Source organism: Opisthorchis viverrini (assembly GCF_000715545.1).
Source record: "Opisthorchis viverrini unplaced genomic scaffold opera_v5_35, whole genome shotgun sequence".
Lineage (NCBI taxonomy): Eukaryota > Metazoa > Platyhelminthes > Trematoda > Opisthorchiida > Opisthorchiidae > Opisthorchis > Opisthorchis viverrini.
In genome coordinates, this window is record NW_008751691.1 from 2,336,185 (window position 1) to 2,362,059 (window position 25,875).

At 45.8% G+C, this 25,875-nt stretch overlaps 2 protein-coding genes across 2 annotated transcripts in view; one reads left to right on the top strand and one right to left on the bottom strand.

Annotated features, from left to right (window-relative positions):
* T265_02768 (hypothetical protein) overlaps positions 1-17,500 on the top strand; it is a gene marked incomplete at both ends in the record, with an annotated part of 23,845 nt that extends 6,345 nt beyond the window's left edge. The window contains 3 exons of the mRNA XM_009167083.1: positions 5,309-5,519; positions 7,537-7,697; positions 17,392-17,500. Of these exons, the coding sequence (XP_009165347.1) occupies positions 5,309-5,519; positions 7,537-7,697; positions 17,392-17,500 (481 nt within the window). The remainder of the gene's footprint in view (positions 1-5,308; positions 5,520-7,536; positions 7,698-17,391) is intronic.
* T265_02769 (hypothetical protein) overlaps positions 1-24,684 on the bottom strand; it is a gene marked incomplete at both ends in the record, with an annotated part of 41,659 nt that extends 16,975 nt beyond the window's left edge. The window contains 10 exons of the mRNA XM_009167084.1: positions 1,664-1,813; positions 3,316-3,590; positions 6,277-6,517; positions 9,616-9,653; positions 11,168-11,310; positions 13,922-14,040; positions 23,829-23,925; positions 23,962-24,040; positions 24,242-24,499; positions 24,546-24,684. Coding sequence (XP_009165348.1) covers positions 1,664-1,813; positions 3,316-3,590; positions 6,277-6,517; positions 9,616-9,653; positions 11,168-11,310; positions 13,922-14,040; positions 23,829-23,925; positions 23,962-24,040; positions 24,242-24,499; positions 24,546-24,684 — 1,539 coding nt within the window. The remainder of the gene's footprint in view (positions 1-1,663; positions 1,814-3,315; positions 3,591-6,276; positions 6,518-9,615; positions 9,654-11,167; positions 11,311-13,921; positions 14,041-23,828; positions 23,926-23,961; positions 24,041-24,241; positions 24,500-24,545) is intronic.
* Positions 24,685-25,875: the final 1,191 nt, after the last annotated feature.

Sequence of the window (25,875 nt, forward strand, 5' to 3'; positions counted from 1 at the left end):
AAATGAGTGTATTTCTCGAAAACAGTCCAATTTGGCTTCAAGTATAACATAATGTTGATGGAAACTCGGCGACTGAGCCTACCTGATGAGCCCCAAGAAGGGCGAAACCGGTCGTGGGCTGTCGAAGAGTTTTCAGCAACCTTGTGAGTAGTTTCCTTCATGAAAATATACTGCGATATCTCGAATATCGTGCAAACATGAGGCGGCCTGTGTGCAGCACATTCAGTCGTAGAATATCATAAACGAGAGATTCAGTTGAGTCTCTCGTGAAAACCAAATTGATTTGCAAATGAGTGTATCTCCGAAAACAGTCCAATTAGGTTCAAGTAGAACATAAGGTTGACGGAAACTGGGGGACTGCGCCTACCCCTAGCTGACTTGTTTCCTGTATGTAAAAGATGCGTGAAGCATAGACTGATAAGCATGACCGAAAACAATCCGTCTAATCAGCAGAGCCGAAGCCACCGATTCAGCATCAGCCTTGACGGAAACTGGGGGACTGCGCCTACCCCTAGCTGACTTGTTTCGCACCTGTAAAAGATGCGTGAAGCATAGACTGATAAGCATGACCGAAAACAATCCGTCTAATCAGCAGAGCCGAAGCCACCGATTCGGGCAGCATCAGCCATGGTGAAAAGTGGTAAAACTGCAAGGCAGGTGTGACAGTTGAAAAAAATCAGCAAAAGTATCTTCTTATGGGGACAAATAAAGAAGAAAGGCGTTGGTAACTGTCATGAATTTGCAAAGTGACCAACGTTTACGCGAAGATGTTTGCTCCTGAATCGAATACGCTCAGCTGTAGCACCCTTCCAGTGCCTAGCTGTCATGCCACCAGAAGGAGGCACGAGGGCTGAGATACCGCCAGGTTACTCAAGCCTATACAGGGGAAGTAGAGAGACAGAGGTCGAGTTCGAACCACGGACCTTCCGGTCAGTAAATTCTCGCTCTAACCACTTGGGCCACAAACGGAAGCCTCAGGAACAGTGTTCGAGTTTAAAAAAACGGATTTACGATAACGACAGTGCCAGGTTCTGCTGCACCAATGGATAGTAGTCATTTCAAGCTGAGGCCCAGTAACGGTGAAGGGCACCTGGTCGCAGAGTCTCTATTGCAATCATGCGATTGGGGGAAGTGACCGGACTCCGCACCAAGATCGCTTGCGCAGCGGAAATTACAGACCGAGTGGAGGGGCTCACCAGATGGCGAAATAGTCTCTGAAGGCTTGTGCAGAATGTATACAAGAAACGAACACAACCATTCTGGAAGGTCCTGTCAACAACCTATACTACCAATGCCTAAAAAACGAGCAAACGTGGATGGACCAGCTGCTCAGGAAAGACTCGACCGATCTAATTAGCGCAAGGAACAAGAGAACAACTCATCAAAGCGTTCCCTAAGATCGTGTACACGTCGACGAATGTATGTGTGAGTCAACCATACGGCTGACCCACCACCATCAGAGTGAAGTCAGAGCACCAAACGCTTCTAGAAACACGACTGGAAATTACTTCCTTTCAAGGATAAGATGGCACACAGACTGACCAGACGCTATACATGGGCGCTCTGAACGGAGATCCTCTGTATCACTAACGGAGACCGATAAGCCATAATTAATGCACGTCACGGACAGGCGAAAGCAACGAACAAAAAGTGGCAGACTGACCTCGAATCGGCCCGGCCGCAAGAGTGCCTCGTCGATCATATCCAAGCGGTTGGTCATTCCGATCACTAGAATATTATTCAGCTGCTCAACGCCGTCCATTTTGGTGAGCAGCTGGTTGACCACTGTGTCATGGACGCCTGCACCTCCGGTCTTCGCAAATGAGGAGAGGACAGGGAAGAAGAATCCCAGGTTAATTATCGATCAGAGTAGACAAGGTGACACAGTTAGTGTGAATCTGAAAGGTAGTTGTTGCCATAACAACAATCAAGGAATTGCGTAGAAGCCTGTGATAGCGGAACTAAAAAACCTTATCATGAAAGCCTAATCATGAACTGCGATAAAAGCTATTAAAAATCACCACAATTTGAATGATACTCGCTGGAGGCTTCCTCAAAACTTATTTGCCGTCAGAGGTAAACAGCAAATGAGAAACTCCGAAATCGGACTGGCTTTCAGTAAATCACAGAATTAAGTGGTTCGTTCCTTCAAGGTTTCCCATTCCTGACAACTGTAACAAGCTGAAAGGATCTCAGAAAGAGATGAGACAGAATCCAATATAGGTCACTGTAATCTCTATTTTCACTGTAAAGAAACAGCCCACATAGAAGCACCATGCTCTTCTCTTCTCACCGACAACACCAGTGGCCACCATTCCGTCTTTAACCGTGTCCGTTTGCTAGACTGTGAGAACGCAAAGCAACCTGGATCCGAGACATCGATTGAAGTAGACGAGAAGCCCGCTTTGGTACGTCACAAGGTCAATAGTTTAAATGTCGAGTTTGGAAGGTGTGATACAGAGTCAGATAAGGATATGCTGGGAAAAGTAATCAAACTATCAGTTCAAATCTTCGCTCCAGTCTATAGATATACGAAATTGGCTGAGCGACTAGTGTGTATTTGTGCTGAGTAGAGCAAGCAAGCATCGGATGCATTATAGCCAGACGTCAGTCCCGTCGGCTAACTTCAGTGTACGTCTTTGAATTTGCTTTTGTGTGGCCTGCTATATCGGTCACATGACGGCTAACACGACGGTTTAAACGCACAGTTCAGCTTAGTGGACAAAAAAGGTCACACGGACAATCAGCATTGGATAAAGGCAACCGAATGAACATTTCTAAAAGGAGCGAAAAATTGTTGACAGGAAATACTATTTACAGGGTTGTCGAAAACCGTTCGGCAACTCACTACCAGTTACGCCCCCTTGAGGGTCATCAGGTGAGTGCCATCTCCAAGTACGCGTTATGAAATTGAGTTCATGCTAACATAAAACTCAAATAAATGTAAGCCGTTGAAGAGTTTTCTGCATCTTTATTGGTATGTTCTATTGTGTAATTCGCCAACAGCAGAAAATTATTTAATAATAGCTTACGTACACCGGGGACAATCAATAAACTCCGGGTTTTTGTCGAGATGCTCCCAAGAAAATATGAATGAAACGACCGTTTGGTAGCGCCCAAACGTTATTGTAAAATCTTTCGAGAAGGGAATTCGACCATTCAAAAAAAAGGGTTGTTGGTTACAGTTTTCGAACATACAAAGAAACCGATCATGTGGTAGGAAAGAAGTAGGAAAGTAAGGCTCACAAAACAATCGCTCTTCAGAAGTTACTGTATATCTTTATCGGGAGACTATTAACTTTTGAAGGAACTCACTGTGGAGCCACGGGTTTTGCAGATAGCATCAATTTCATCGAAGATGATGATGTGCAAAGCGGAGTGTGGACCCATTCGTTTCTCTTCTTCCTCGGCATCAGCAAACAACTTCCGAATATTGGCCTCCGATTCACCGACATACTTGTCCAAAATGCTTGGACCATTCACAATTTTCGGCTCACGAGCATTCAGCATTTTCCCGATCTGACGAGCCATAAGGGTCTTGCCAGTTCCAGGGGGACCATACAGTAACATTCCACGGACATGCTTCAAACCTTGAGAGGAGAATGAACTCGAATGAACATGAAAAACAAGCTTCCTAAAGAAAAGAGCGTCCACCTGTAGACGCATAGTGAGACCTGTAGCGGTCACTCACTAGATTATGCGTAACCAAAAGCGTAACAATTCCTGTCCCACTTGCAACCTTAAGCGACTGTACACTATACAATTTTCGGCTCACGAGCATTCAGCATTTTCCCGATCTGACGAGCCATAAGGGTCTTGCCAGTTCCAGGGGGACCATACAGTAACATTCCACGGACATGCTTCAAACCTTGAGAGGAGAATGAACTCGAATGAACATGAAAAACAAGCTTCCTAAAGAAAAGAGCGTCCACCTGTAGACGCATAGTGAGACCTGTAGCGGTCACTCACTAGATTATGCGTAACCAAAAGCGTAACAATTCCTGTCCCACTTGCAACCTTAAGCGACAGCATGTACACTATAATTTCCAAATCATTTTTCTTTACGCGGCTACCAGCTGCGTCACGCGCCAGACTTACGAACTTCAACCACATCAGGTCAAGTTGTATTTATGTTCGTACAATTATCAAGCACGAAAGGACACCCCTCTCGTCAAACTGTTCACGATAAATAGGCATGCAACTCGGCCCAGCAGATACACACACACACACACGAGAGGAAGTTAACCAAGCCCCACAAGTCTCCACGGTCAACTACAGAACAGGTGTAGCAGAAAAAACAAGTCTCGCGTCCTGAAATCTACTCAGAAACTCCCAACAGTTGTCCTCAAACGATAAGTCACCTTTTCACTTATTCCACTTTTCCATTGTATTTATTTTTATCAAGTAAGTGTACCTAACTATTGTAATCAATATTCTTAAAAAAACATACTTTGTTAATGCTTGTCACCTGCTAATCAAGTTAATTAAGTTAAAACCAGAGCACCAAGAGACCTAACACAAACCTACCCCACTGGAAAATGTCACTGGTATTCATCTACAGGCTCTTCAAACTATTCAGCTATTCTAAACTATTCACCGGTTCAAACTACAAGTTAGCTCAGGGACGGGGCGCTCATCAGTTCCATCAAGATCGGCGGATAACTACTGGGAAGATGCTGCTTCCCAAATAAAAAATCGTTCAGTTGTAGCACCCTTTCAATGCCTAACTGCCATGCCAACAGGAGAAGCACGAGGATACTGCCAGGTTGCCCAAGTATAGACAGGGGAAGTCAAGAGGTACCGGTCGGGTTCGAACCATGGACCTTCCGCTGAGCTATCTGGCCCCACATAGCCCGCTGCCGAAACGAGGTTTGTAAAGCGAGTTTCTTCTTACGGGCACTCCAACATTCTACTCATATTCGCATAATGATGGTTCGGGCTGTGGCACCCTTTGGGTGCATAACTCGGGGGAAGCACAAGGGCTGAATTATTACTGAATTGCCAGGGTTTGATTCAAACCACAGATCATCGGGTCAGTGGTTTCACTAACATTCTCACTAAAATTCACTTACAGTAACCATGCTGCCGCATAATCTAACACATTGTTGGATGAATATACATCAACAGATCACACAGTTTTGGAAGATCGCGGAATTGCAGCCAGGTTCACAGCGACTATGCGACCTAAAAATAAGATGTTAGGTGCCGAAAAGCAACCTAGACAGTCAGGTCGTGTTGATTGTGTCCAAAGATTTGTGATGGGAATAAAGGAATAAAGAAGTCCCCTGTGTTTCTATGATTTATACAGGGGCAACTTGAGGGAATACAATCCGTATTGGTTAGTTCCTGGAACTGAGAGAACAATGGTCAGCTCAATCGTACAGCACCTAGCAGACGCGATGCACGACCTGGTGGCCAACCAAAGGTTGCGTGTTGTTTACAAGGCCTTTGCTAAGCAACTCAGATCTGCACAGCGTCGCCCAGTCACAATGAGGCTATTGCCATCTTACTCTTTGTCGGTAAGATGGTCTTGTTTGTGTGTTTGAGTGACGAGGGTCAAGCTCACCTTCCCCTCAGATACACTCGGTGCTGAACACAACAGAGCCCGCACCACTACTCGAACTGAATGTGTCTTGCCATATATCGTCTCTCACTCGGCTTCCTCATTGAGGTCCACTGCACTCATGAATTGGAGCTAAGTACTGGAATCGTAGGATTTGCAAAAGTATGACTTTGGAAAACCCTGCCGAAAATATATTCGCCAACCCATTCCTGTTCTTATGCTTAGTGTAGTGCTATTTGGAGACTTTTCCGCTTGTGAAAAGATGACAAAGAAACAATCTCTGAATAGTAGGAATTGAACAGTTTGGAGGGTTATAGGGCGGAATCTGGCAGGCATTGTGGGAAGCATACGAATTCCCCGTTTAATGTAGTGAGTACGTGAGGCAAAAAGACTGAGTGGATGAGTGTAGGCACCAGTGTTATTCTACCTTTGCTATTGAGGTAGCCTGGCTGCCAGCCTTCGATGAACAAGGTAAGCGTAACCTGTTCTAGGAGTTGCAGTATACCCTCTGAGTGTAGACCCAAGTAAATAGGTAAAAATTTGATAATAAATGCTAACTAGCTGCAGATGGGAAGGAGCTTAAGCTACCAAAGAATGATGAGTCCTCTCGCACACCAGTTCCTTCATGACTCACTACAGAGTGGCGATGGATGAAACATACTGCATTGATGAAGGCACTTGAACTCGGCGTGTTTCACGAACTCAAAACTTACCTAGCTGTTTGCCAACTGCAGGTGGAAACATCCTGGACGCAAAGGTACGTCGAAATATAGCTGCAAATTCTTTGTCCAGACCACCGATGCCCATCTGATTGAAGTCCCAGTTGGGATTGATGATGCTCTGGTAGCCTCCGCTTCCCGTCGTACCTGAGGATGCTGCTTTACCGATGAGTAACACCTTGGAGTCAGCCTGTCGCTCCCATGTCAGTACGGTGTTTCCGGTGAGCATGCCAATCTGAATAAAGTAAATATTAACTAGTCTATGACAGGTTTAGAATATCGCCTGTGGTTTATAAGACAGCTCCGTTATTTAAATAGGCACACACAAAACAAGCAAACGAGTGGATCGCCGGGAATAATCCACGTGCTTCTGCATGTTTTGTTGGTCTTTCCCTAAAAGTATAAAAGGCAGAAGCGAGAAACTCATTTGCATAGGGATCCGGACACTATAGTTCCTGAGTGTACTTTTGAAACTTCCTCATTTCTTTTGTTTGGCCAAAAAACAATCAAATAACTCCGGGCTGGACGACCAGATAATTTTTCATATTGCATCAGGCAGATACTACTCACGAATTACATCATACACCGTCACGTCAAGGGCTAGAGACGCAGACGATAAACAACCCAGTTTTAATCGGTGTTATTCAATCTAAAATATTAGGGAGGAGATGACGACCAATTATGACAAATCAGTGTGCTGTCTGTAATCGTTAAAAAACCAATCTATTACCTGGTTTTGTTTCATCATAGAAACTGTTAAATTTGTCCTAGCATCTAGACAAGAGTGCACACCATATCGCCATTATCAAGGCTATAAGCAATGCAACGATTCCTAGATAATTTGCTACAACAAACTGACAAATATCACAATAATGCTGGAAATCCTTCAATGCAAATGGATATCTACTGTCACTATTTAAATAAGTTTATTACAGTAGCGAGGTGATTAGTTTGTCGTGCTCCGTGTACAAAGGTTGAAACTAGAAAAATGTGATGGGAAGTCAAGCAAAACGTGCGATTCGTGTCTGGTATGGTAGCCATAAAGCGTACACGGACGGCCAGCTACTGGTGTGTATAAGGAGGTTGACTCGAGTTTCAAACTGGTGTCAAGTCATGTAATTCACTGGGACTTCTCACTGAATGGTATGGTAGACATTGCGGTCTTTGGGAAGCATCAGAAAAGGCATAGCGTACGCTCCAACCTTTTCAGGATGGGTGAGTGTATACCTTTCGTCTGCATTTTCGTATTCGAAGACGGGCAATGATGAGACACCAAAGCAAGATGCTAGCGTGAAGTCAAACATAGCCAGTCGCATTGTACAGCGCCCTCCAACTGACGTTACAAAGGGAGCCCAGAAGCCACAGTTCGCCCTGCTGCCGAGCCGGATCGAGGAATCTCGAGTGTTCTTTCAAAAGTAGGTAGGTCTCAGCTGTTGATTTGTCACTGACGATTGCCCGAGTAAAGTGACCATTGTATCAGCTCGGCAGTAATGGTAGGTAGCAGGAACTCCTGTACAACTGGGTCCATCATTTCCTATTGCCCGGAGGATAAGGGAATACGGCTGTCAAAATCACGGTGCTGGTGGTCCTCGTTTGGGCAGAAAAGTGAGAAAACTGGAAAGACGGAAGCATATGTCTGGCTCATTCGAAACTCATCAGATAGGCGCAGTCATGGAATTCCCGTCAACTCGATGTTTTCTCATTCATATACGGGTTTCTCACTAACACAATGTGACTGAAGGCAACAGGCACAACATGCCAAAAGGCATCTAAGATTCACGGAAAGATCTCAAGACAAATTTGATTCAAGGAGATAACTGGGTCTTTCGAACAATGAATCGGCTTCACCACAGCTGTCACAGCGTTCCAGTGGAGCCCCCAAGCCGAATGGAGCCTTGGCAAACCCAGATAGCTCAGTCGTAACAGTCGATTCTCAGCAGTAAGCGTCGAATTACCAGCTCTTGTTTTATAGGATGCATTTTGCTATATATATATATATATATCGTGGGCTTGGTCAGCGGATTTTTGTCTTCGTCCGGATAGAATTTAGTCAAAAGCCCAATTGACTTGCCTCCGAAAGAGAAACGACATTGCAATAAAAGTCGATGTGCTTTGAAACCGTTGTATGGTACCATCTCCAAAAACTCGCCGCAAATCACTGACCGAATAAGCGGAATGGCAAATTTATTGGTGCCTCAAAGTCATCCACAACCACATTTGGTACCTATCAAGAGTTTAGTCAAACGGTCCGTTGTAATGCGGCTACCGGCCCTAATAATACTGCTACACTCAACGCTGGGAAACGAGACGCGAATGTGGACAAAGCCCGGACGGAGAGTGAAACGATCATATCTTCACGTTATGCCCAATTCAGGAGCACCGCCACACATACCTCCGATGAACGTTGCCGTTTTCAAAGGAGCCTTTAACTCCGTAGATAGGTCAGTTTTTCTGCATGCACTTCAGCAGAGATGAATGCCCCTGAAGTTCGTGAACGTACTTCGTGGTCTCTGTTCCCGCACTTCTGGTCTTACAGGAGCTGTCTTTTTTGACCCCTTACCAGGCATTCCCATGGTTGTACGGCAGCATTTATTACTAGTATATTGCTGTCGCTGATGGTTTCGACGATGAGTATGACCAATTACGACGACTATAATGTTAGATACTGAAAATTCACCTATGGATATATCTTTCGTTTCTTTGACTTGACTGAACACAACATAGACTGAGGGCTGAAAATAATGACTTCCTCAGGATTGACCGTGGCCTAGAACATGAGGCTAAAATGAACAAACACCATTAGAGTGAATCCTCATGAAAGCTTATATCTATCCTCGTGCCGAATAAGAGTATACTACACAGTGTCTCCAGATGGATATAGCTTAAGGTCGCGAGTATTCGGTGACATGAAGAACAACTACTCTGAACAGACCAATCAGAGGACGCGGAAATACTAGTGTAACGGTGGATACTACTGATGAGGCATGTGAGTAGTGTGCTTTCTCGAAAATCCGCTTCGCATCTCTTGAAAAGTGAGATCTATTACGGAATTTGTGGAGTCGCTTTGCAGCATTTGCTTGCATTTGAGTGACAGTCAATGAATATCCAGGAAAGTTCAGGAAGACGCATTCAAGGGGAAGATGGATATACAGTTTTGTAAACAAGATGCATATGAGAGTTTTGCTCCCCTGTCCAATAGTCTGTAACTGTTCATTTGGTGTTTTCTAATAAATAACTCCGCAGCGCAGTTGCATCAACCATCTGTTAGCCGTTTCAAACACATCCGATTTTTTGCATAAACAAGCACAGATAACGAATGCACGAACAGCTCACCTTGCTATTCGCATGTTCTCCGCGATCCATTGAAATGGCTGCATGACGGGACACGAATAAAGGTTAAGGAACATGAAAGTGACCAGTCAAAAATGTTCGCTGTCGAGACAATTTCTATGAAGTCGACCAGTCACCAGGTGAAAAGATGAAGTAACATAGAAACCGCAAGTGTTCAGAGCTTAGCCGGTGACAACCCGTCCGGGCCACAATATGCACTCAATCCTGTTAGGATTTGCCCCAGTACTTGAAGGGAGGTTATGACACCGTGTAGAGGTCAGAGGTGAATGTACGTTTGCGAATGGTCGCATCCGGAACGGCCGCTTACCATCCAAAACTGGTGTTGCGCAGACAGGATTCCTACACATTAACTTCATTGAAAATTGACACAGACGACTGGGGCAGGCATTTCGCTACAAAATAACTATATGAGGGGTGTGTAGTATGAACCGAACAGCCTACCCAAATATTGTGAATGCCCTTTACAGTGACAAGTTTGACGTGGTGGGGATGAAAGAGAGACGACTAGCCCTTCGGTATCGAGATACGATTGGCAGTGAGGTGTGGAAACTGAGGTGCGCTGGTCATTGCCGTCTTCCTGGATGGGGACTCCGAAACGGGCCATATCAATAGTTAGACATTGTCAGACATGGCCCAGTCGAGGCCTCAATGGCACTCGTGCATCCAAGCTATTGCCTTCAATGCACAGCTCGCAGGGCTCTATTCGACTAACCCTGTGCTGAGTGGAATCAACCGAGAGGTATACAATGTATGACCTGGCAACGAAGTACGAAAATACTAAGCAGTAAACTAAGTCGGACGCGCAACTATCCCCTCTCTGGATAAGGACCTCGGGACTCAAATCACTAGTGGTTATTGACATTGGAGGAAATGGCATAATCGCGCAGTCAGTGGCTCTCGTGCATCCTTCAGTGCGTAGCTACCCGATTTCCGAACAAACTGAGCATGCTTTCGCCAAGGCTTGGGTTTGTATTGCACTTCCCCGTTTTCCGGTGATCGAAACTGTAGTAGCTGGAACCAAAGTGCCTGTGGCACACGGTTTATAGCTGATAAATTGATTGAAACTAAATCGTGATTTATTTTACGAATGCGAGCTAGAATCGTTCAGCTGTAACAAACACCCTTGTGTAGTGCACAGTTACGATATCATGCGAAGGAGGCACGAGGGCTGGGATACTGCTAGGTTGCCAAGTCGTTCAGCTGTAACACCCTTTCGGTGCCTGACTGCAATGCAACTAGAAGGAAACATGAGGGCTGAGATATTGCTAGGTTGCCCAAGCCTAGACAGGGAAAATCGAGAGGCAGAGGTCGGGTTCGAACCACTGCAACCGTAAATTCACGCCCTAATCACTTGATGAATCTCGCCCTCCACGTTGCCAAAGCCTAGACAGGAGCGGGATTTCAGGTTCGCGTCCTAACCACTGAACCATCTCGCACAATGCTTGAAACCATATCACAGAAACAGTGTGGTAACTTCTACGTCCAACACCGATGGAAAATATGCATTCAATATGGCAGAAAACAGGAAACCTACTGGACAACTTCATCACTTCCACCAGAAGTAGTTTTTTGTTGAATTTGAACAGAATCGGTTGACCAACAGTGAGAGGAGTGTCAGCAAATTGCATCGAGAACTCGCGAGCCATGAGATCAGCATCAAGAGGATCTCCTGCGGGACTGTGGTGGAAGCGAAAGCAGGTCAGCGATGGGTCGGTCATGGAAAAAAGTAGAAGAGGAAACTATTCGGAAGAATGAACCATACCTTGAATAGTAAAGAAATTAAACCCAAAGAGACGCCTTTAGAATGACAATGAAAACATTTGTTTGAGATTATCGGAACTTGAAGCAGCATCCGCTGAAAACAGCTGATATGAAAAATATAACTATTATACAAAAACTATGGGGGCTTGCCACATTACGGTGGCTGACCCGCGAGTTTTGTTCCTCGCACACTTCCGGGAACTTTTGTTGCAGGCTAACCAGAACGAAGCTATTTCGGGGTAAACCGCGGGAGAAATTCAGAAGGAACACAAAACAAAGGTAACACATGCTCGTACCTGTAACGTATTTGTATATTCAAGTGATCTCATAAGTCCTAAGCAGGGCTATCTGCGGGTTTTTCTGTAATGATTACAGGGAAATGGCTTATCTCTTCGATGTATTTACGGAAGAAGCTGAGCACAATGGGGTATAAAGGGCCATTAAGAGCTAAACCGCCAGCAATGAACAATGAAGGACGCCTGGTAGTCATCACAACGTGCAAACATCTTCTTTCGAATAAGCTTTTCACATTGATACTTGTTCCGTGTAAGATGGTTAATACCACCTACGGTCCGCACTGAGCGGCGAGTGTAACTATCTGAGTGAGCGTAAACTTATGAAGTTGGAACGTGAACCGGAAGGGATAGCTCCGAATTTATTCGTATGCCCAAAGATGGATCCTTATTGTCCGACCATTCAAGAACAACTAAAACACCGAAAACTACAGTGTGCGTGGATGCGGCCCGCATCAGTCATAATACGCAACTGGGGCAAACATGCAGAGTGGGCTAGCTAGTGTTAGCCAGTAACCACCTTGTTTGTCCAGCAGTAATCACAGAAAATCAAATCTATTACCGACGCTTAACAGTCTGGAATTTCGTGTTACATCGTATCTTATTTCAAGCTCTGCATCACTTTCTATCCCAATACCTAGACATCAAAACGGTCAGTCGAACAAAGTGGACAGAAACTGACAGCAGGAACGCAAACGACATCGATTAATCGTCATATCCTGCAATACCGCCGTGACAGCAAAGCAGAAAAGGGATCTGATCCACAGTTTAACTAACAGAGCGAGGAAAATATGCTCTGATGATGCATTGGTAGTTCTCACCAACGTTCCAAGAGGCAACGGGTTCCCTGACAGTTTTATTATAAAACATTTGAACAGGGGAGAAGCTACACTGTTACCTCACAGTTGAAAACAAACCCGCCTACATTAGCCTCCCGTTTGACGGCAACATACCGGTCGACTTACTGAACAGAGGACTTTATATCAGATTGCACAGTTTTCCCGGGTGCAACACTCCGAACCTGGTTCACAAGCAATCGTCTGTGTTCCTTTAATCTCAAAGATCTGTTCATGCCCAAAATATATTGGTATACTCATTCTCTTGCTGGTGCGTAACAGAATGCATTGGATGCACGACTAGGCGACTCGGTCAAAGAATGAACACAATCCACCCTGACTAGAAGGACGATAACCAGCTCATCTAGCAGACACGGCGCATAACGTGAAACCCAGCTAAAGCCTCCGTACTCAGATCGGTACAGCAACGCACAATCGCAGTGGCTGAAGCTATCGCCGTACGACATCGCGACCCGATCCGTTGACGCCAAAAACGCCTTGTTCGCGTGTAGTACTTGCCATGGTCCAACTCACCTCCCCCCGCAAGTGCACCTTGTTTGGAACACAACCACAGCACCGCCTGCACTGAAAACCTCAGGTTATCCTATTGGTGACCTGAACTGGTTGTTCCTTGATAAATAGCCAATGCCGCCTCTCACTCAACCTCGTGTTCATGTACACCTTGCCCATTAAATTATGTTAGCCTTTGCAACTGTGTGACTTGAAAAGACCTTAAAAAACCATGTTCGTCAATCCATCTTTGTTCTTATTCTAAATTGCACTTTTCGGAAAATGACAAACCCAGGCAGCCCTAGCCACGAACTAAAAGACAAATTCAGTAATCCCATAACATGGGCTTGCACAGAACAAACACTTTTACGGTTAAGTAGGTAGTATTAAGCTAACTTTCCCTAAGTGATCACCGGGAGCACCACAATCGATCCCCTACTGACGATGTCACCTCGATTGGCGATGAAACGTTTGCAATCAAACCCGCAAGCTGGGCGAACAGACCAACAACCAAGCGCCACATGTGGTAAAGTATCTATCAGAAGAACCAGCACTGGGTAGCGGATTGCATTTAAGTAATGCAATAATGAAACCCGCTCCCCTTGCCACAGAGCAAATCACCTTGCAGTAAAGTGACTAACAGACAGTATCGACTAGCTCGTAAATCAGTATGGCATTCGTGATAAACATGTGCAAATATGAGGTTACTGCTCTGAATAACAGAATAACACTAGGTCCCCATCTAAGATCTGTACTTTCAGACAAGACGATTCCGAAACTATGGGTAATATGAGGAGATCTGATGTATTCCTCACGCTCAATACAGATTTAAAAAAAAACGTTTCTTCAGGAACACCGAAAACACTGCACACCGATGAGGAAGCGTACGTTTTCTTGTTGTTGAAATCCACCGCCAACAATGCGGAACCCAAGCACTCGCGTGCCAGGTTGAACGAATATGGTCTCACATCGAGCGGCTCATCCACCGAGATGTTACCCCATTTCCGCTGAAGGATCAAAAAGGACGGGAAAGTTATCAGGCGACCCGATTAAGGTGATATCACAGAGTAAGTGACGCGCGCATCTAACAGGATTTTCACGTTTAGTTTAAATCGTGATTAAAATGGGAGAGAGGACATAGTTTCCGAAGTGTCCAACGGGGTAGTGTCAGTGTCAGTTAGTGGATCCAGAACAAAGAGGTTAGATTATGAACAGAGATCTACATGAGGGACACAAAATACTCTCAGATTCTTGTAAGACGGTATATTGCAGTCCTGTCGCATCTAGCACACCCTCGTGCGGGCAAATTTTAAGGACATTCAAAGACACAAGCCCAAACTAGGTCCAGAGTTAAGGAGCACGCTAATGCCCGAAACGTCCATGTTTCGGGTCGACTCATAACTTCGCTTTTGTAGTTGTCGAAGCTTCAGCAACCCGACGGTACCTCAGCTTCGGCGTTTCCTTTGGAGTGTATCAAAAGGGCGACACATATGAGCGACCGATCTGCTGTGTGGAGACATTTGTATACCTTTATGACCCAATGAGCACACCGGAGTTGGGAGATTGCAGAGTTTCTCAGACCAGATTAGTCAATGATTTAAGGGTCTGAGGAGCACGGTCCTCCGGGTTGGGGATTGGAACATGTAAGGCGATTTACCACATCAAGAACTGTGTCACTATGGTAGTATTCTGGCACCCACCCACTGATTCGTGGTCAGGCTTTTGAGCCAGAGTTTTTGTTGGAAGGCCTTAATTGCTCTCCTGTCTAGGTGTGGGAGTCCTGACATCATCTCAGCCCGCACGCAGTCACGAAACGTCACCACTAGAAGTACTGTAATGCCAGCTCGACCGTCGCGTTGTGCTACCAGCCAGGTCACCTTATTTGCGAGATTGAGAAGCAAAAGATGCTACCAGTGACATCTCCCTTCATACACTTTCACGTGTTCCCCTTTCTCCCTTTCCCTACCTCAGAAGGTTCCAGCAGATTTGTTCGTTTTGCACCATGCTAGACCGCAGCTTCTGAGCGTCCGTCTTCAGGAACAACCATAAACAAACAGAAATCAGACTTCAAACCCTGAAAAAACGCTACACTTTAGTGTTGGGCACTGGGGACTACATGACAACAGACGACCCTTCTTCATACGCTAGATTCCCCCCGCACGGCCATATGCTACGGATGCCAAAAAATCAGCTATTGTCCTCCGCGCCTCTGCAGAGCGAACATCTTACGAATTGGCGAAAGGATGAGAGAAAGAAATAGGCAACAGAATAAGTTTGAGCGTTGTTTGCGCGGTCCGCCTTCCAGGTTAGAGTCCCCAAGACTCTCTGCTCTTGGCTGGAAACGTAAGAAATGGCGGCTAATAGATGTTAGTGCCATCAGTTTCTACTCAAATTGTCTGATTAAACGGTTTAAGGTGTGGGCATCTCAGAATGAATGTAATAGACGGACACCGATCCACTCGCTTATGCACTTTTATTTTGACTTTAAGGCTTGAAATACAATTAAGTAAACTTTGTGGTTGTATGGCAGTAGAACATCAGTGTCAAAACCGATATTGTCATCTTTGATGATTATGCTGATGGCCGTACATGAAAAAGTGAAATGAAATCACTTATGTGGTGATCATCGTGCTTTCTACGTAAACAACGGTGATATCCGCATGTATCGCTTACGAAGAACTATATGGAGGCTGAAAGGCCGAAGAATACCAAACAGCCAACATCCGGGAGATTTAAGCTGCTACATCACCCGGTGACAGACAGGCGTAGATTTATCCACTACATAAGTTATTTCTATACAAAACAGAGCTAGTTAGTGCAGAAATGTCAAAAAAGATTACACGACTGCTTCGACGTTACAGAAGCAGTGATTGAGAGCTTGAGGTGGCTCAGTGTTGAGGTGCGCACTTACTGACCAGAGGGTCCGTAAACACAGCTCAACCTGGGTGCCTTGAGCGTTCCTTTCTAGGCCTCGGAAGCCTGATAGTATTTACGCCCTCCTGCTTCCTCCGAAACCTTCCTTCCTGCTGCTCGACACCAAAAGTGTCACAGTTGAATGGTTATTACTATTAGTATCGCTATTAGCATCATTAGTATAAACGGTGCACATCGCACTAATTTCAGGGATACAAACCCATAAATCGCCGGAGTGCTGTTACGCCGCTGTTACGCTGTAACGAGATACTCGTCAGTAGGCCTAGAACAAGGATAAGTAACAAGAAAACCAGTCTGGGTTGTTCCAACGCATATAACAGTACCACCTACTTGGCCAAATAGAGCGATGAAGTTCGACGATTAACCCACACGAGAACTAATAAAGAGAAGCAGCTACCAGTCAGGTAGTCTACCACGCAGTTATTTGTCTACTGAAGTCACGTGGCACGCGTTACAACACCGTGTAAGCAAGGCGTTCTGGTTGAAAGTACTGAGTGAATTCATAGTATTCACTTTTTTCTCCCTAACTCTACGCATGAACGAGCCTGTTCTTTGATAGAGGATGGCTGGAGATGATAACAGGTATAACCCTCAAAGACCTGTGTTTGCAAGTGATATACTGGAAATCAGTACATCCCAAGTAACTGGAACTAGCGTGTTTTGACGGAATACCACAAATCCAGCCTTGTGCCTCACACCCTAAAAGCCTACTCACAGAGGATGTCGAACATTCGAGATGTACCAGCTACGACAAAAAAAAACTCGATCAATTCAGTCAAGTACGACGTGTGAGTGGCATGTATCACAGAAAAGCTTGCCTCAGAGAAGTGGACACAGTGAAACCGAAGCGGCAATATTGATCGACCAAAACTACACGGGACCGATACTGAAGTCAACCAATAAAAACGTGGTTGATGGGAGTGAGGGAGATTGTTGACCGAAGAAAAACAAGTTCAGGAAAAACGCAGAGGAAGATACATCCACGACTGTACGAAAAGTCGCACAAGATTATGGGAAGCCGGAATATAACGTAGACACGTGTCTACAAATGGCAGAATGGTCGAGTTTGGATGTTGCGGGAATCGAGCTACCCTGCATCATCATCATCATCATCAACGACAGCATGACATCAGTGCTCAACACCAATGCTTCACTGCCGTACAGCATCAGCTTACTTGAAATAGATCCGGAAATGCCCGTTGCATTCAAGTGTCATATTTTAGCGCCAAGACCAACAGTATGATGTGCTGAAGCTTCTATGGCTTCGATTCGATGTTAATCAGCAGCTTTATGAGTAGCATAATCTGAAGTAAAACGGCCAAACGCATTAAATTTTCTGCATTCTAGACAACGCACGTTGGTAACTGAAACTGTGGTTTGCTACTGTCCTTGATGGATGCCCATTCATGTCATTCCGGTTTTAGGAAACTTTTGGACACGACACAACAGGACATATACGTCATACGATGTACACGACGAGCTCGAAGCGCCGTCGGACTTCTAACTGACGCCACTGGTGAGCAGAAAGAATAGGGTGCATCATCATCATCATTACTGAGAGCAATACAGAAGGGCTTAATGGTAAAGAAAACTATGATGAAAATGCACAGGTGAACAAGAGCTATAAAGGGTTTTTGGAAATGGTATCTAATCGTACCATACCCCTGTAAGGACATCCAGAAACGTATGGCTGGAGCAGACAAAAATGATCAAGGAATTGAGAGCACAAAACAAGACTGTCCATAATCCCCTTGTGTGACTCTTAGTACAAGGCCAAAGCAAGGACGTTTAGTTTATAAATAGGATACATAAATCACTGAACACCGGATTAGAGATTATCCGTTTAACTCCCGAGAACCTACGGTAGTCTGGTTTGCCGGTTGCACTGGTTGAAGCTGATTGTAGACCATCATGCTGACTGACGGTATGGTCCAAAAGCTTGTGGATACGAAATTTTACGAATTTCACGAAATGAAAATAATCAGCTCCTGGATCCTTCCCACGTAACTACCACGGAACTCATAAGAAACACGGCGTGTGAGAACATAATATGTCACTCAGGCCCAGACAAGATAGCTCATTCAAAGTGAAGAAGCGATCGATGTAAAATCGACAAGGGTGGAATCCTAGCGTGAATGCGGTTCTTTCACTGATGGATCAACTTGAATAGGGTGAGACCAGAGGCACCCCGGGAGCATGACTACTAGACTGGACCTCGGTAATAATGAAATGATCGTTCAGTTGTAACGTCCTTTCGGTACCTAGCTACCATGCCAGCCGAAGAAAGCATGAGGATTGAGATAATACCAAGTTGCCCAAGCCTACACAGAAGCAGTAGGCATACAGGAGTTGGGTCCGAACCACGGGCTTACGACTCAATAAGTTCGCGCGTTAACTATAGTGGTTTTCGGACGATGCTCTTGGACCCTTTTTGAATACTAGAGTCACCACCATAGCACTTCATTCTGTTGGCATTCCGACTTCATTCCCGCTATTCTGCATTAGAGTCGTCAGGCCATCTACACGAGTTTACTCGCCTTCATGAAAAAAACGCAGGATCAAGGCCTACCGGACAAGATGCTTTACTAAGCTGAAGCAATGAAACTTTGCATTGGATATATTATCTGACGGAAACTAGTGCAGACGTCCCTTTCAGGTTCATTTGGTTTTCCCAGAGGTTGAGTTGAGGAGGGCCAACTGAATTGATCTTCAGTGGTCAACCCGTCGATCTAGATGACGTTTCTATGAGTGGATTGAGGTCCTACCTTCTTTGGAGGTCATTCACACCGAAAGGGTGTTACAACTGGAAGAATATTATTATTTTTGGAGTACAGTTGATTCTCTAGGCTTCTCATCACTAGCTGCTTTAGAGATCCGCGTGCATTATCCTAGTCCGTCGTTGTTGGTATCATGACGATGTTGATGACCAGCATCATTCCCGACCCAAAGCAATCACCTTTTCGCGGTGGTCGGGACTCTGTCTTGCAATGATCCTGTGGACTATACTGGTTCAACCACGCCAGGAAGGCCAACGGAGAACAGCCGGACGAAGAACAGTAAGTCCCCGTACTGCGAGTAATCATATTACGAGGTGGTCTGGAGATAAAGTCATACCGTCCTCCGCGATAAGTGTGAAGACAGTAAGGCGTTTTCCTCAGGCGATCACCATGTCCATATTCATGAAAGCACCGACGCTGCGATTCCCAGAGGAAGGGCGGGTTAGAAGAGGTCGGTCGCGAAATCGCGCACTCCGATCGCCCAACCGTTGATCGTGACCGCCGGCGCATTATTCAATATGGTCGGAATACTTCTAAAACCAGAGTCTGGTGCTGCTCAAAGGGCACCTGTTGTGCGAAGTTGTACTAGGAGTGAGACAGTAATGCCTTATTCCCTGCGCCCTCGGGCCAGGCCATCCTTCTGCAGCCCAGTGGGTCAAAATATCGAGTTATGGGATCCGGGAATGCCCCCCACCGAAGGAAAACCTAACAACTGTCTCGCCGTTCAGACACTTGAGTCAGAGGCTAGGGGCAGGGACTCAGACAAAACCTCGCAACTTCCCACTGCCTTATAGGTCGGACTTTTGAGTCAAAAGCTCAGGGTGGGGTACCTCAACCAAACCCTCTTTTATTCGAGGGAACTGTCTTTAGCACTTACAGCCCTTCGCTCACCGACCTTCTCCCACAATCCCTCCTCACCCATCGTACAATGAACCGCAATCAACCCATCTGCCAATCCCCTAGCCTCTATTCCGTGTCTAAACCTTCGCCCAGAAAAAAAGATCACTTACTAACCACGTTGCCGCTTTGAATGTCCGTACTCTACGTCAAACTGGGCAACAGGTATCCCTTAATGAAACTTTGCTTCCCCTCTCTAGCAATGCATATTGGGTCTCCGAAATACGCATACAAGACCTCAATTCGGTCGTGTTCCTAAGGCCGCTTAGGGCTAGCTTACATGTTCCACATTCCACTCCTCTGGAATCTAGCGATCCTGACGCAATGGCTCGTGGAGCCATGGCCGTGGCTCGAGCCGTGGCTACGGTGTGAGCTGCGCTTAGTCCCAGGGGTGAAGGCACTCTGCTGGACTGGATCCCAGTAAATAGTCGTCTTTGCTCTGTGCGGTTATCTGGAACAACTGATATTAACGCAGGTCGATGTGGTAAACGGTGTTTGTCTGTCGTGTCGGTATACGCTTCAACAGACTGCAGTTTTGAGGCTGAAAATGACGAGTTTTGTCAAGATCTGTCACGACTGTTTCGGTCGGCAAGAAGGACGGATATAGTAATCCTGGCGGGTGATACGAATGCCCAAGTTGGACGACTGAGTTCAGAAGAAGTACAGTTAGGTGGTAGATTTGAAGTCAATGCGGAAAGCACGGATACTGGAGAGCGGTTTCTCCAGTTGTGTGCAGATCAGCACCAGCTCCTAGATAGCATGAGCTTCCACACAGACGCTCATATCGAGTTACTTGGAGGCCACCTACCACAACTTAGCCGTGGACTCAATTGGACCATGTGGTTGTTAGTTAACGATGGAGAGCTTCAGTTAACGATTGGGGTGCGCAGTGACTCTGATGATGCCATCGTGTATGCCCGGTTAGCACTTCGTTTTCTCACCCAACAACACACTGAAGATATCTCCTCGAATGGCGACAAAACGTTTGCAAATCAACTGCCAAGCTCGGCGAACAAGTTAACAACCACCTGATAAAGCACCAACTTTGCTTTCCACTACCATTACGTACGCCAAGGAAGAGCAGCTCCGTTCATCAACGTCGACGAATTTCAGTAGCTCAGAGTATCGAGCTGATCTGGCGAGAGAACTACTAAATACGCAAAGTCATGCGGTTGACGAAGATTCCTTGGATGTTGGATGGATGTGAGTTAAAGAAAAAATGCTTGTCGCTTTCAGAACTGTTTGCCTATGCTATATGACTAGACTACATGAGCACTCTATATGGTCGAGATCAGCAGATTTTGTTGCTTCTAGAAAGGCCATACCAGCAGCTAGCGACTGTGATTTTCGCACACAGATGCCTCAAACACCGGATAATCAACAGGTTGAAGGACGCAAGAACGCCATGTGTAAACCATCGTGGTATCCGGTATCCTGGTATCCGTCGCATCTAAGGCGCTTTATGGTATCATTTTGGGTAGGTTGATGAATTATTGGAAGAGACGAATTTGTGAGAATCAAGTTGGGGTTTCGTCCTGGTCGAGGATGTATCGACGACATCTTTACCTTGAGGCAACTTCATGAACAGCGCCACTCCTTCAGACGTCCCAAGTTGGTCGTTTAGCTTGATTTGAAAGTTGCTCCTGATTCTGTCGATCGTCAGAAACTTTGGTTACGTCTGGCGAAAAAAGGTGTCCCTTCCAAATTTATATCTCTTACGAGGGCACTGTGTGCGAACTCCTGTGGACGTATACGAGTATACTGGTAGCTTTCACCTGAGTTCACCAAGTCCAGTAGTGTAAAATAAACTAACCTCTCCTACCTTTCCTCAGCAACTTAGTTATTGATGTGCTGCTTGAAATTCCACTGTCTGCCTCTGAAATCTCGGGAGTCTAGATGCTCCCGGGACGTTACCTCACAGATATTGAGTATGCAGACGATATTGCTCTCTTTGGTTCAGATTCTTCCCAAATGCGGACGACTTTAAATAACCTAGATAACCCTGCCGCACAGATCCACACCTACAAATGGTACAGTGTTGCTACAAGACTGGGTTGGATCAAATTTAACCTCGTGCTTGCAGGCGAGCCAATCGACGTAGCAGATGAATTTGTTTACCTGGGCAGCTGTATAGGTTCCAGTGGATTAGCTGGAGATGAGATTATTTCCCAAATCGGAAGGGTCAAGACACCTTTTTCCAACCTCCGACACCTATGGCACTAACCTGACGTCAGTTTGTCAAGGACAGAGTTCACATTACGGTCTTGCAATCCATACTGCTTTATGAATCAGAAACGTGGCCCCTGCGTACAGAGGACATACGGAAGATGCCAGTGTTTGACCACCGCTGTCGCCGGAGCATTGGTCACGTCTGGTGGGAACATCGGATCAGCAATGCTGAAGTACGCCAGGTGGTCTTAGGAAGAAGGAGCCCTCCCGCGATAGATGAATTACTCACACTTCATGGGTTACGCTGGTTAAGACATGTACGCCGCCTGTCTCACGGAGTCTTTTTGCCCAGCCCTGTGCTGAGTGGAAGCGACCGAGAGGTAGAGAATGTATGACCTGGCAACGAAGTACGGAAACTCTCAGTCGGGTCGGCAGCTGCCGCCTCCCTGAATAGAGACCCCGGGACTCAACTCACCAATGGCTAATGACATTGGCAGAAATGGCCCAATCGTGTAGTCAATGGCACTCATGCATCAAAAGCTATCACCTTCAATGCGTAGCTAGCCAGTTACAAAACTAATCAGATGTGCTATTGCCTCCAAGGCTTGGCTGCATGTCCAATAATCTCCCGTTTTCGGCGATGGAAACTGACACCTGGAACCGCTGTGCTTATGGCACACGGTTTATGGTTGACAATTTGGATTTCATTGGTTATTGAGAGCTTTGGCTCATGATGATATCCAGTGTTCATTCGGGTGTGCAGGCAAACCCAGACAGACGGTTCCTAAATCTGCGAGCACATCTAAGCCGTCGAGTGGGGTTTCATGCGAAAGACAGGCGGCAGTGGTAGCTGCTGGATGAAGATCTGATTCATACGGACTGAATTCGAGTGCTGGTACCACGTTTTAGACACATTCGCAAACAATGTACTGAACATTATACTGACATCTAATTCACTGAATTTGTGGTTGACTGATACTGGTTGTCATGGATTGTGGGTGCACCTCTGAAGCGAAACGAACCATGAAAGAATTCCGTTCACTAGTCGTGTTAAAAGTTATCGCCCGTCAAGGAGGGGTGGCTCCAGGAAACCGTTAATAAAAATGGCTAACAATGAGTACATTAAATGCTTTTCGAGTAGCCCCTTCGGTCATGGAAATTCAGGCCACTGGTGAATCGCAGTCGTTTATTTTAATACTGTTCAAGGTTATAAATACCCTATTCTTGATCTTCTTTCATTGAAGACGCAGAACCAATGAACCCATTACCTTTCCTTTTCTTTCCACTTTTTCCTAAGGCTTTCTTCTCTCATGATTGTACGGAAGCTAAGCACCAGTATTTTCTACTGTAGGTGATGATGATGAGTTGTTTTGGCCTCCTCTAGGTAGCAGGTCACACAGCTAAGGCGACCTGGTATTCGTTCGGATCAGTTCAGTTATTACCGTCCAACTTCTGTTCACTTAGAAGCCAGTCGTGCATGCTTGATACATATTCACAGTGGATTCTTGACATAGATGCCGCAAGACCAGAGTTTCTCGAGTTCAACGGAAACCGGTGGTCCAGGTTGACAAATGTTGAAAAATAACCGGCTCTCACAATAGGAGCATTCGATGACCTGTTGGACTGCCTTGATGTAGAGGCAAATTTGACTGAAACTAGGGATTTGTGGACCATGTGGCATGGTCAGGCACAGGCGCAAGAGGGAGGGTTATGGTGACCTTCGGGGACCAACAGATTGAATTTTCCGTAGCGCCAGTATGAAAATTGACATCTCTGGATTTCTTGAATGCTATACTGACGGTGTCTGCCCAGCTCCCTGAAGCTCCTCCGTTGAAGTTCTTTAATTACCCACAAAAAAATTTGAGGGCTAAGCTCAATTGGACAAGCCACATAGGGATAATGGATGCATGTGCATCCATCGAGCAACGTAACGGCAGGAAATGGGCACGGTCGACCAACAAACAAGTCCATCTGCACTGGCACATGGGCCGACAATAATACGTGAAATGTTGACTAACCTGAACAAGTCCAAAAGCCACCTTTCCCGCTGGAACACTCTCGTGTGCGGCCGCTCGGAAAACATACATACTCCCGCCAGCATGAACTGAAATGCAACTGGTTCCCATCGAGTAACGTCATGATGGGACTTACCTCCACCGGTCATGGAAATCCAAAGGGTTAAAATAAACTCGGTTGCTTAACGAAAGCTCCTCATTGGGTGCTTTTGTTGCTAGAAACTTCGACTATATTATCATGTATCACATAAAGAAGGAAACAAGAGAACCAACCATCCGTCAGTGTAATATGTTCGACTGCAGGAAAACTGTCCAGGCTCACTTCGTGGGTGTTCCGAAGAGAGCGACCAGTGGGCTGAAAAGGAGAACACGATGTGTCAGGTGGATGCAACGCAAGATTGTCAGCTCCCTCTAACCACAAAGATATGGTAGTTCCGTTTGTTGTCGAGGAACAAAGACATGGGGAGTGGTGGAAAGGTGTGAGGTGCACATAAGAATGGATAATGTACCAGTTATTGGGGGGCTATAAGTATCCTGTAGAAGACAATCAAAGGTATCGTTACGTTCTAGCCTCATTAACGCCACTGCTTCTGAAAACAGACAAGCAATGGTGATTAACATTGCACAGCCCTCCTCTAACGGAAGCTCTATCATAAAGCCGTCGGATATCATGTCTACTAAAATAAGACGAATGATTTACGCCATTGTTGATCAATTAACCTGAGTGAACAAGGCAACAGGTTACATCGGTAACTTGCTCCACTGCGCCCGGTCTTTTCCAAGCCTCATGAAGCTCAGCCTTTGGGTGAGGCCGGTTCACACAACCAAACCCTATCGCCAAGGTTGAACAAACAATCATATTCAGCTGCGATAGCACCCTTTTTGGTATCTTTGGGTGACCAGCAAGTGTTGTCGAGTGAGTTTACAATCGCACAGGATACCTGCGTGCACACACCGTACGAATACCGAATACAACACCCCAGGTGCATCAGTGAGTAGGAGCGTATCGGAAGGCTTTCCCATTTTCCTACCGATTGTCACAGGGTACAAGTTTTGTCCAATAGGCGTTTGGACAGTAGCAGATTAAGCTCAGTCTGATTCCAGATCCGGTACACTTGGAACTTCGGAATTAAGCGAACGCCATTTCTTCCTCACCCAGATGCTGGTCCTGACGAACTCTCACACACCCCTTTTGAGAATTGGAGGTAAAATCCTCCGTCAGTGCTTAACTCACATACCTGCGTCTGTTTGGGAGAAAGATACCATCCCAACCAACCGGGGTGAGTTGAGTCGTGCCAATTTTCAAAAATAGTGCTCGTAGTAAGTGTGGGAATCACAGGGGAGTCAGCTTGCTCCTCGCTGTAATCACTCTTTTCATCGCACATTCTAAGTTGTCTTATGAAGCCACGTGAAGGTAGGACCCAAGAATAGCAAGCAGGATTCCGGTCGGGGAGACATCTTCACACTTCGTCACGTGATAGAGTAACAACATGCGTATAGGTCCCCATCACCTTGGTGTTCCTTGACTTCAAGAGTGCGTTCAGTTATGTTGACCGGTTCACTCTTTTGGCTGAGAATTAGTCACTTCCGGTAGAGGATGAGGCATCTTCAGGCTTTTAACGACTGGGGTCTCAGAACCGTAGCTGAAATGGGACAGAACCAGTCAATTCGGACTGAGGCGGTTAGAAGTTCGGCTTTTGGTGAACCAGAAGATGATTCCCTCGAAAAATACATCCAGTATGACAACCTAAGGTGGCTTGGCCATGTGATACGTATGCCAAGAACAGTGCATTTTTCGTGCCTACTTCGGAGTGCTCGTTACTAATAATCGTTCATCTGTAGCATCTTTTTGGGGTCTAACTGTCCTGCTAACCAAAGAAGGCACAAGGGCTGAGATACTGCTGGGCTGTTCAAGCCTAGACAAGAGCAGTCGAGATGTCAAGGTTGGGTTCGAAACATGGTCCTTTCGGCCAGTGAGCTCGCGTTTAACCAATTGAACTATCTCAAGCCCGAGTTTTCCCTCCATTTAAAATGTGGACAGCTCGTTGGA